This window comes from Bidens hawaiensis, unplaced genomic scaffold (genome assembly GCF_021521415.1).
Source record: "Bidens hawaiensis isolate Kalapana, Puna unplaced genomic scaffold, B.hawaiensis_p1.1 tig00057116_1, whole genome shotgun sequence".
Classification (NCBI taxonomy): Eukaryota; Viridiplantae; Streptophyta; class Magnoliopsida; order Asterales; family Asteraceae; genus Bidens; species Bidens hawaiensis.
Window position 1 is genome coordinate 8,671 of NW_027500317.1, and position 12,765 is coordinate 21,435.

General features: G+C 35.5%; 1 protein-coding gene across 1 annotated transcript; it reads left to right on the forward strand.

Moving 5' to 3' along the window:
* Nucleotides 1–2,071: 2,071 nt before the first annotated feature.
* On the forward strand, nucleotides 2,072–9,964 carry LOC143601803 (uncharacterized; the record flags this gene model as incomplete). Its single annotated transcript, XM_077079111.1, has 18 exons — nucleotides 2,072–3,583; nucleotides 3,987–4,465; nucleotides 4,568–4,636; nucleotides 4,718–4,916; nucleotides 5,057–5,141; nucleotides 5,677–5,790; nucleotides 6,395–6,463; nucleotides 6,749–6,830; nucleotides 6,912–6,971; nucleotides 7,052–7,104; nucleotides 7,179–7,345; nucleotides 7,725–7,893; nucleotides 8,677–8,734; nucleotides 8,815–8,871; nucleotides 8,955–9,200; nucleotides 9,381–9,442; nucleotides 9,691–9,747; nucleotides 9,868–9,964. Coding segments are annotated over exons 1-18 (3,390 nt in total), but the record flags the coding sequence as incomplete, so codon positions are not given.
* Between the last annotated feature and the right edge of the window lie 2,801 nt (nucleotides 9,965–12,765).

Here is a 12,765-nt window from a genome sequence, read left to right on the forward strand (position 1 = left end):
ATGAACTAGCCAAATTCAGGACTGTCTTAACGTTTGTGGAGGCCTAAAACGAATTAAATTTTTGAGGCATTTTTAAAAATTTATTTAATGTAAACCCTCTTCCTTTTCTCGGGCCTGAGACCGGCAATGATAAACTAATAAGTTTATAGTTGCCGAAGTTATAATATTTTTTTGTTTCTTTAACATTTTAGAATGATCCGATTCAAATTTTCGAATTCTGTTTGACATTATAAAAAATCTAACTATAAATAATCTAAGATTTTAACTATCGGCCGCCATTAGCTTATGTCCTTATTTTTATTTATCTTGTGTATCATAATATAAGGATGAATCATTAATGACATATGCCTTACTCTTTAACTTGTAGCACATCAATAAGTTCTTAACAAAAAAAGCCTAACTTTAAAAAATATGATACATAACCCGTATAAACTTGAAGACCTAGACATAATGGTTCAATGGAAGCCCAAAGCCAATGCCTTATCTGGCAGGCAATGGGTGGGGCCTGCCCAAAGGTTTTGAGTTTGGTTTTTGGTCGTGTTTGGGACCAAATTAGTGATACACGAACTTGATACCACCATGAAAGGGTACCGCATGGTATGGTCCTTGGTTTAATATTTTTTAGCCTTCCGTTTATGTTGGTGTGATTTGCTTCAACTGGTCTGGTTTTGGAACATGGACAAGTTTTTTGCCACACCTTTTATGCAAATTATTTGAGAAATGTATGAAGTACGATTTACAAAAGATTTTTACCATCTCTTATACTTGAGCTACCATTTTGCATTCGTATTGTCTAAAAGTAAAAGGTAAAAAAAAGTAGATTTCAGTAATGTCATTAAAAAGGATAACTATATAGAGCTTAGCCTATCGATTTTTTATTTTGAAAATAGGAAAAAGAAAAGGGGGTTAAATGGTTTGTAAGGGAAAGAATTGATGATTTTGGTTTATACTTTAAAGGTAAAATTGTACTACCAAATCTGGTATGGTGACATAAAAGTTTTGTAGGTTAACAACCATCTGAACCAAAATAGTTGAATATATTATGATCTACCATTTGACAATTAAAATGACAAATTCTAAAATATTCAAACTAGTTCTATCATTTGAGATGATTGAACACCGACAAAACTTTCATATCATCAAACAATAGCTGACAACACATACTACCTGTACAACTTTAGAATCCACCATTTATTATAAAAAATCACCTAAAAAACACGCACACAAAATTCTTTCTTCTATAAAACATTTTCACCTCTTTATTCTTCAAATTTTTAATCGAAAGGATTTTATCTTATCGTACGGCCGTGCTTTCGCATGAGTGTTTATGGACGTTAGTCTTAGATAAGAGTTTTTTTGAATCGAAAAACGAGTATATCATGATGTATTGAATTTAACTAGTAGTTCGTTTAAAGGATTCGTTCACCATTTAAAAAAAAATCTTACAATTTTGAAAAAGATGAAATTCCTAAGCCATCATAACTCTAGTTTTACAATAGACCCAAACTCCAACGCCTACATCAAATTTAGAACCGTCCATTTCACAATCAAAGATACCGTAACACCACGTGGCAACATCCAGCACGTTGGTTGTATCTAGGACCCAATCATCCGGCTTTTACCCTATCCATCCACCTTTCATCTCATCTCGCGCATTCATTTCCCATATCTCACGAGTCTTTGTTTCATTCTTTGTTACTCCCGCGAATATAAATTCAGTTTTCGTTGGTTGCCGCTCTATTCGTTGTAAAAACCAGATGCATATTTCGAACCCTAGCTTTTCAAATTCCATCAATTACGGTTAGTTAGTTTCCTCTTCTCTTCACTCTTTTACATAATTCATTCTAGATCTATATATATATATATATATGTTATACACAATTACAATTACAATTACAATTACTCATACATAGATGCATGAATGAATGATGAAACGTTTTATCGGTTGATTGATTGATTGATATTGCTAGGTTTTCACTAGTTGTTTCGTTGATTGAATTTGTATTGCCTGGAAGAAGTTGTTGTGGTCCTTGTGGATTGGCTTTTGAGCGGTTAATTTGTTATCGTTATCGAATATCGAATTCGGAAGGTTTTGATTGATGAGTTTGAGTTGATTAATGAGTGGAGTGTTTTGGAGTGTTGTATAAGTGGTTTTAGAGGTGGAATGGTGTAATTCAGTTGTTTTGAGAGAGTATTCAGTGAGGTTTTGAGTCCTAATTTAGGAATTAGGGTTTATGTTTTGGTTGCTATAGTTATTTTGTTGATGGTTAAGAGTTCTGTCATTCATTGTGAATTTTTGTGATATTCGAGTTTAGGATGATAGAAGGGGAGGCCTGTGTGGTGGTGGTGAGTAATGTTGGGGAAATGGAAAGTGAGAATAATCAGCAAAAGCGTGATTATCGATGGGTTAACAATGATGATTCGGATGTGGAACCTGTGGCTAAAAAGCAGGTGAAAGAGTGTTCTGTTGAGGATGACGCGGAACCTTGTGGTAACAGGCTGTCTATAGAGGGTTTGGATGTTATTAAAACTCAGGCTTGTGTTGAGCAGGATGTTAAAGATTCTTTAGACGGATTGGAACTAGTGCCATGTGGTAGAAGGCAAACAGAAGATCTGAATGGCAATATGCCGGACTCTTCTGATGGGGAGTCTGTTCTACAGTGTTTAAAGGGATCAAGTCAACAGATATGTGAGATTGAGCAAGCGGCTGAATGTTTAGATTGTGTTCCTATTGAGCTGTCTGTTAAAGAAGGTTCATGTGACATGGAGCTAGATCCTTCTGGTGAGAAGCACTCATCAAAGGTTTCAAATGGCATGGAAATAGAGCCTGTAATTGAGCAACCTGTCAAGGAGTGTTTGAACGAGATTGTTCAAGAGAGTCATTTTAGACTGCAGAGAACAGAGGTTGAAAGTGGCATTGAAGCAGAGGCTTCTATTGAGCAGCCTGTCAAGAAATATTCAAACGAGATGGAAACTGATGCTTGTGGCAAGATTCAACAAACAGAGGCTTTGAATGAGACTGAACCTGAGGCTTCTGTTCAACAACCTGTCATAGAATGTCTGGATGATGTGGAATTAGAGGTTGATGAAAAGAAGCAGACAACAGAGTCTATGAATGATACTGGAGCACAGCCTTCTGTAATCAATCGGACATTACATGCATCGACTGGTACTAAACTGGAGATTTCTGTTGATCAATCTGTTAAGGAGTGTCAAAATGAGGTAGTTATAGATACTTGCACCAAGGAGGCTTTGAATGAGACTGAACCTGAACCTTCTGTTCAGCAACCTGTCAAAGAATGTCTGGATGATATGGAATTAGAGGTTGATGAAAAGAAGCAGACAACAGAGTCTATGAACGATACTGGAATACAGCCTTCTGTAATCAATCAGACGACACATGCATTGAATGATACTAAACTGGAGAATTCTGCTGATCAGTCTATTGAGGAGTGTCAAAATGAGGTAGTTATAGATATTTGCACCAAGGAGGCTTCAAATGATGATATAAGTTCCGAGGTTTTAAACCCTAATGTATCTCCTCGTGATAATTCTTTAAGTTTTCAGACTGTTAATAGCCAACCTAGCCTTGCTTGCGGTGCGCACATATGATGTATATATGTGTGAACCCTCGGGTGGGCAAAAGTGAAATTGCACTAATTTTGACGTTATTTTACTAATCTCGTGAAAATAACGTTAAAAGTGACGGACGGTTAATCAGGCATCATGTAGTGGCGTTGATAGCCGAATGACAAGGGTACATGCACCGATCAGCCGGTGTCCCGATGATTGAGTGCTATGTGCCTTATGTCCAAGGCTTGATGCAAAACTACTATCGAGCCGGGGGTCTCACCGGAAGCAGCCTCTCTATCCTTATGGGGTAGAGGTAAGGCTGTCTACATCTTACCCTCCTCAGACCCTACTATAGCTTTGCTATTGGTGGGATATACTGAGTACGATGATGATGATGACTGTTAATAGCCAACCAGATGGGAAGCTAGTCATGAAAGACCAAGTTGTTTGTGGTGAAATTACATCGGCCTGTTCTGGGAACTCAAGCTGTGAGGCGAGCTCAAGCCATGAGGAACATGGCACAAATGATACATATGGTATGGTGTCAACATCACATGTTGTAATTGAGGTTCCAAAGCATGCTAGTACTTCTTCTGGTATCAGGAAAATTACATTTAAGTTCAGCAAACGGAAGGAAGACTATGATAATGAATTGTCTGCTTCTGCTTTAAAGTGCACGAGCAGTGCTTTTGTAAATGGGACCCGTAAGATACACAGGTTACCCCATATTAGTGAGCAAGGGTTACACGATCCTGGTGATTCTTTGCAGCATCTTACCAATATGGAAAGTATTAATGGGAATGTTGTTCCCGACGGTTATCCTACAACTGTTAAAAGGCTCTTATCAACTGGGATTCTTGATGGAGCAAAAGTGACTTATGTTTCTGCCTCTGTAAGTTGCATACTTGCATATGTATTTTGGTATTTAAAATTTTTTAGATAAAAACCTTTCATAACAGAATTTGGCGCATTTATATTCATTGCGTAATACCAGGGGGAGCTTATTGGAATTATAAAGGATTGTGGCTATTTATGCGGCTGTGCAACATGTAATTTTGCTAATGTAAGACATTCTTGTGTATTCAAAATGATGTATTTTTGGTATCGGACTGCTACATTTTATAATGGTTGAATGATACATCAGATTCTATGTGCTCAAGAGTTTGAAGAACATGCTGGTGGGAAAACTCGGCACCCTAATAATCACATATATTTGGAGAATGGAAAACCTATTTACAGTATAATTCAGGCAATGAAGACTGCTCCTCTAAGCATGGTAGATGAAGTAATAAAAAACGTAGCTGGTTCATCTGTCAATGAGGAACTCCTCCAGGTTTGGAAAGGTGACACTGTTGACATCATTTTTATTTGTGGACTGATAATAATTTTGGTAGCATAAAACATGTTTTGGATACTGAACTATTTAAAGATCAAGTTATCACTTGATTCCTTAATTTTGTTTGCATTTTTGTTTAATTTGCAGGCAGTTTGCTAAGACACATGGACAGGGATAAGATAGACAACAGCCATCATATGAAGCTTATGAATCTGTACCATTCAACAGCAAGGTACATGACGTTTCTCACAGGTCTTTATACTTTTATAGTATTTAATCAAGCTCCCAGGCTAAAAATATAATCAAGCTTCTGTTTCTTATGCACATGTTTTAATGTGTATTTGTAGTCAATATACAACTTAAAAAGCCTTGTGATACATTCTCTCTTAGTTCGTTTTCTGTTTTATGGTATGATGCAAATTGAACTGAACAAAGAGTTTATGTTGTTCTTGCACTATACAACAGGCACCATACTCAATAAATCCCACAAATAGCTAGCTATTGGTAGGGTATGGGGAGGGTGGAATGTAGGCAAGTCTTTTCTCCATCCATGGGGATAGAGATGCTGCTTCCAGAGAGACCCTCGGCTCCAAAACTCTATATATAGTGGGGTGTATATATATATTTTCATTCTTTGATGACTTATTGCTAGACGACATTTATCTTGATTACTGTTGGGCTATAGTAAATGCCATTAGATGGGAATGCAAATATTGAAGATCTCTGACTTAATAAAATTCTGATTGTTTCTCTCTTTGCTGCACCAGCCACACGAGAGAAGATGGTTCTAGCCCATACTACTTTTATCCTAGTTTCGCTTCGGAATCTCAAACAATTGTTAATGAGACCTTGAAAGAGCGGAAATGCCTGTTTAAGAAGAAGTACACTCTTTCAGCATTCTTTTTTCTTGTGTTCTCACACGCACATGCAAACCACAACACTTCTTTAAATGTATGTGTGTGTGTGTGTGTTTGTGCATATATATGCATCAATGTCTATATAAACATGTATATATTGCTTACATAGAATCTGTTGGATGTGAGGCGTATCTCTCCAAAACAATGGAGAGAGAGATTGACACTGAGAAGTATGCAATTCGCATAGGATTATGGAACATATTGTTGAATGGAGCTTTGTATACTCTTTGTGTCAATCTTATATTCCCTGCTTACTAGGTCCCTCTTTCTCCTTTTTTTGTCAATTTGTATAAATGTTCACACACACATTAACGAATGTGTCCATAAACACAATATATTGACTGAAAACTTGCATCGGATGCAAGAGAGGACTCATACAATGTGTTTCAGGCCTGATCTACTCATTCTTTGTTCTTTTTTCTCATTGTTTGCTTACATGTCTATGAAAGTTAAAAAGAAAAAAAAGTTTCCCTCATGACTGATTTCTTAATATCGCTTACACACACACACATATGTATCTGTGCATATATATGCATATCTTCTAGCTAATTTTACATTTATTTTGCAGGCCAAAGTCATACACATCCAGCACTGCTGTTAAAACTAAACGTTGTTCTGAAGGTGGCCATAAGAAAAGGTAGTCTGTTTTTTTTAATACCATAATCTGTTACAAAGTTTCATTCAGACATGAATATGGAAATGGCTGCTTGACACTGGTTGTTTCCACCACTTTTTTTTATATTTTATTTGCTAATGTAACTTGTACTAGCTTACACTCAACTCCAAGGGCTCTAAGTTAAAATTTCAAGTTCCATTTTGTGGCGCGTGTGAACATGTATTTTTGCTTTGCTTTTGTTTCTTATTGCTTTTACTCCCTTGCCTTACCATTTTCATTCAGAGAATCTCTTCTGTATGATGACAGGGATAATGATTTGCATTGTCTACTTTTTATGCCAAATGGGCTTCCAGATGGGACTGAATTGGCTTATTATGCCAGAGGGACGGTGAGTGTTGTTTAAACAAGTATTGGACATTCTATCTATATTTGGCATCTGTAATTTGTGATACAAAACATAACTTTGCAGAAAATACTCGATGGCTACAAGCAAGGGAATGGTATAGTGTGTAGTCACTGTGACACCGAGGTAAACATTATTTTTGGTTTTTTGAACATAAAATTTTTCTTTGTTACTCTGATATTAAATTTATTTTCTTATTTCGACAGATCAGTCCTTCACAGTTTGAAGCTCATGCTGGATGGGCTGCCAAACGTCAACCGTGAGTGATGTTTTGGAAGCAAGTTCTAATAGGATTCTTGTGCACTGTATTCTAATAGCTGTGTTCATGTGCAGCTATCGCCATATTTGTATTCCTAATGGGCTTGCACTCCATGATATAGCTATGTTGCTTGCAAATGGTCGGAGTATCACAACCAGCAACAGTGATGATATGTGTGCAGTATGTGGAGATAGAGGAGAACTGGTTATTTGTGATGGGTGCCCTCGTGCTTTCCATGCAGGTCGACCTTTACCTATTCATTACAATAACATTGCATTCTTATTTATTCCAGTTATGTTCTTTATGTCAACAAGATGCCATTATTTAAATTCTTCTTTACTGTATTAACATAGTTTTACTTTTTAATAAACATCTGCTTCATGATTAAGTGTGCATTAAAAATCGTTTATACACATGTGTCATTCTGTGTGCTTGTATGTGATTTGCATTTTTCTGTATTCAAAGCAGGCTCGGGTTTTTCTTCTTTAAAATTTGTTATGACATCTACTAATTGACTGTGCTAAAGACATTGAAGAATGTTTGACTAATATACACTTCACAACATTTGACTAATATATACTTCACAACGTTTGACTAATATACATGCTTCTAGCTTGCAGTTTGTTTGGGTCTGGAGGGTGTTCCTTCTGAAGATTGGCACTGTCCGTATTGTAGAGACAGTGTTGGGTCTGGTAGAAAAGCTGCTTCAGAGTTCAGACCGATTGTTATCAGACTGACCCGGGTTGTTAAGGCCAGAGAGTATGAAACTGGTGGTTGTGTTATTTGTAGGTTTGTGCATGTCACCTCAAATCTATCTTTTTTCATCTGGTCATAGTTTTGTTTTTGTATGTTAATGCTGTTAGTATCATGCTCCAGCAGGATTTCAAACAACATGTTAATATCATGTTAATGTAATTTAGGTTGGTGAGGTTCAGGTGTGCTGGTTTCTTAAGGGTACACCATTTTTATTAACCGTGATGCTTATGCTCACTTTCTAGGAAAACATTCTTTGTGCTCTTGATGTTAATAGAAACACTACAGTTGCACTCATTTATAGTGAATATGGTCGATTGGTTGACATTGTAGATATTATTTTTGGATTTAATAGAAATGAAACATGTTAGATATCCACAAAGATGGGTTTAATCTATCAAATATAGATATACAACGGAGTATAGCATTTTAGGTCATCCTAATACTTCCACATATATAATTCTTCATCATTTCGACAATTCAAGTTGGGAATTGTGCAATTATTGTGTTGTCAAGGGTGAAAATTACAGAGCATACTTCCAGAAACAAAGTCCAAAGAGTTCGTATAGTTGTCTTCCAATATTTAACTTGTACTAATTATATATCGTAGCATTAAAAGCAGCTAAAGAAATTATATTGTTTTTCCATATAGTATCTGGATGGCCTTTATATCAAATAATGTCTAATTATCTTTGTTAGCTTTGTTATTTCTCTTATAGATCTGTATCTTAATTTATTATTCAGCTTTTGGTCTATTTCTTAATTAGTTGTGAATTTTGCGTTAAACTTACTGATCCAATTTTGTGTACTTTTTATCAGGGCCCAGGATTTTAGCGTTGCTGAATTTGATGATCGGACAGTGATGTTATGTGATCAAGTATGCATGATCTTTTTATCATACCATTGTTCTTTACATTTTGTTCTATTATTGTAACATTTGTGTTTCATACTGTCTAGTGTGAGAAAGAATACCATGTTGGCTGCTTAAGAGAGAGTGGGAGGTGTGATTGGAAGGTAAGTTACAATATTTTTATAGTTGAACAATTGATGTGTTTAGGTAACTCAATATGAAATATTATATGTTTAACCGTAACCAGGCACTCCCTTCCGATAAATGGTTCTGTTGCAATCACTGTGATACGATCCATAGCGCTATCCAAGATGTGGTTGTCAATGGAGCAACTGTAGTTTCAGGTTCAGTTTTGAGTACAATTAACAAGAAACACATAGAGAAAGGTGTTGTTAGTGGAGCTCCAAATGAAATTAGGTGGCGGATGCTAAGTGGAAAAAGTCGGTTTCCTGAACATTTGCCACTGCTGCCAAGGGCTGCTGCCATTTTCCGGGTATGTTGTTCTTTTATTATTGTTACTATTATATTGTTATTTGAAGTATCGCTTGGTGTGCGTATTTTATTTACGTGTTAATGTTTTTCCATGCCATCTCTTAGCTACATCTATTGTTTTTTGTTTATAATTTACTTTTAGAAATTTGTTTTGCTAAAATTACGTGGTATTCATATGCAGGAGTGCTTTGATCCCATTGTTGCAAAATCTGGACGTGATCTGATACCAGTAATGGTATATGGGTAAGTTTTCTTGTTCTGTGATGTTATATTTTTATTATATTAAAGCACCTGGGTTAGCTTTGGTTAATACTTAATAGTGTCACTATTAACTTTGAAATATTTATAAAAAAATTAATCTGGCTCCTCAACCTCTTAACTTCAATTTCTTAATTAGTTTCAAATGTATGTTTTAATTACCTCTGTTTTACTGGTTTTCTTTTAATAAGTACTACGCATGTCATTAAGCATGATGACTTGCTTATATGCAGGAGAAACATATCCGGTCAAGAGTTTGGAGGAATATATTGTGTCGTTCTAATGGCGGGGTACACTTCTTATATTTGTTTTTAATATCTTATTCTTATTGTTACAACTCTTCCATTTTGTTGTCTACTTATATTCACCTTCTGCTATTTTTGAACCATCATTTAAACATACACGTGCAGACCAATAGTTGTATCCGCGGGGCTCTTGAGAGTATTTGGGCGGGAAGTTGCTGAGCTCCCGCTTGTGGCTACAAGTAGACAATATCAAGGGAAGGTGAATACACTACTGACTAGATGGTTTTCTGTTATTTTGTCGGTATAAATTAAAGGCTTATTAAATGCTGTGTACTTGCACATGGGTATTTTCAAGCTCTTTTTCTATAGTATTGAAGAGTTATTACTGTCATTGGGCGTTCAACTCCTTGTGCTTCCCGCTGCTGAAGAAGCCGAGTCGATATGGACTAAGAAACTTGGTTTTCGGAAGATGAGTGATGAGCGGGTTAGTGCAAAGCAAAGATAAATAATTTAACTTTATATCATGATAAATGTGTTGGTATATATAATACTTAACTTTCATGGGTATACAGTATTCTGAGTATGCAAGGGACATTCAGCTGACAATATTTAAGGGAACATCAATGCTAGAGAAGGAACTGAAGCGCGCAACTTAACTTAACGTTATGATTACTTTCTTTTTCTTCTGCCATGCAAAGCGTAACTGCGGATTGTGAATTCTTGGGAGAGACATATAAAGTTCTTTTATTATTTTACAGACGCTCAGAATAGCAGTTAAAAGGTTGTGCAAATAAAACATGGTTTTAAAAAAGAGGTGGAACTTTTTATAAACCAGATTGTAGAAATACCTTTTATTAGTTATGGTTTTTATTTGTCAAACAATTAAAAGTTTTATATACACAACAAACTGTTTTTTAGTTTAGACAATCATTCCTAGAACGCATTCAAGTTATAAATTTATAGTGATTATTTATGTACCTTTTCTTTAATTTGATCAATTGTAGACAAATGATAATAAGCATTTGGCGTGTATTCAACATTGTAGTATACTAGTATGTTAAATGTTTGTCAAATGCTCCCCAATGGTCCAAATTAAATTGACACTGATGATTTATGAATTTAAAATTTTGTAGACATTAACATGCATGTTAAATCTTTTTGGAATACCAACATACATTTTCTAAAACTAGACCATAAAAATGGTTCTTTTTATGCAAACCACAAATTATTTGTTACAAAGCGCATCTCCCCATTATTTGTTCAAACAATTAGGGTTTTTTTTTTATCACAAACTCCAACTAATCAGATATTTTATTTTTATTAAAAATAGAAAAAATAAACATTAATTGGGTAATGATTGAAGGGGCTTCATCCACTACACCTTTTGTTGTAAAAAGCCCATATGGTCACGTGACGCTTGATGGCATAAAACGACATCCATCCACTACACATGGTCTTACTTGTATATCGGCTTAACTCTAAACCCATTAGTTAACTTGTATAGTCTAACAAAGTCAATGAAGGAAATTGTAGAGAAATGAGATGCACTTGGCTTTCAATAGTGGAAATTGTGTGAAAGATAGAACTCTAAAATGGGGGACCAAAAGTTGCAAGATATGATGATTGTTACACATTTAAGGGTCTAAGATAAGCCTGCCAGAATGGGCAGTGCGGGATGAGCAGATTAAAAAAAAGGTTTAATTTGGAACGGGTGAAAACGAACCAAATTAGGTTAGGGTCACAACGGATCGGTTTTTGAAAAATTAAACCTACAATTTGGACTCTAAATTTCGGAGTAGACTTGGCAAAGTAATGATGTTTAAAAAAGGGATGTGATCCTCATACACCACCTCCACATGTCTATACGGTTCGTATAGGCCTATACGGGCCGTATAGGGTACGAATGACTGACAAGGGACAAAAAAACAGTTTTTTGCAGCTTATACGACCGTATAGACCTATACGAGCCGTATAGGCATAAAATGGCTCGTATTTCTCCTGACAAACCATAAAACCTATATGGTCGTATAGGGCTATACGACCGTATAGAAAATATTTGCAGAAAAATTCAGACTGGCTTTTGACCACTGTTAATCGCTGCCGGAAAACGACTATACGAACCTATATGAGCCGTATAGTGCTATACGACCCGTATAGACTATTGTATATGGACTATTATAAAGTGTAACATAATATAATCTTAAACGAATGTTCTTAGGTACAACTACAAATATCTTAGCCAAGCGTGTTATGTAAGCATTAACAGACAATTTATTTTATTCTAAAATATCATATCATTAAACTTTTCAATATAAAACATAATTCTATATAAGTGAACAACACATGAAAATGTCGAAAAGGAGAACGGCTAAAATTGATAAAAAAAATATGGTGCAAGTCAGATAATATATCTAGATGATGGCTACGTATAATGTTAAAATCATAAATCACATATATTAAATATATGGTCATCAAAAAAATTGTCTATACGACCCGTATATGCTTATACGACCCATATAGAGCTATACGAGGAACTATAAACGATGACTGACAACATCAGACACAAACTGACACAATCAGGTGTTATACGATTGTATAGCCCTATACGAGCCGTATATGAAAAAAAAATGGTGTGTGAGGATCGTAAGCCTTAAAAACTGAACCTAGGGCCATTCATGATTTTGGAAGTTGCATTAGGTTGCGTCGGTGGGGGTGCCACTGTCGTTACCTACCGTCACTTGTCACTTGGACTTGGTAAGATGGGAAAACGATCGAGTCTAGTTTATTACTAAGCTGACTCGTATGGAACTGTCCTTTTAGATGGATCTCAAGATGATATCTTCACAACATTAATTACAAGATGGTAGAGAAGGTAATTTGTGAAATAAATGTAGTCATTTACGATTAAAACAGCTTTAAATAATAAATTGTTGAGAGGTATATCAAACCGAAACGAGTTGAAGACCTAAACAGATGTATTCAAGTTATATAAGTATCTTCTAAGTTATTTAATGAACTCTTTATATGCATATACTATAACGTATTACTATTAACTATATATAT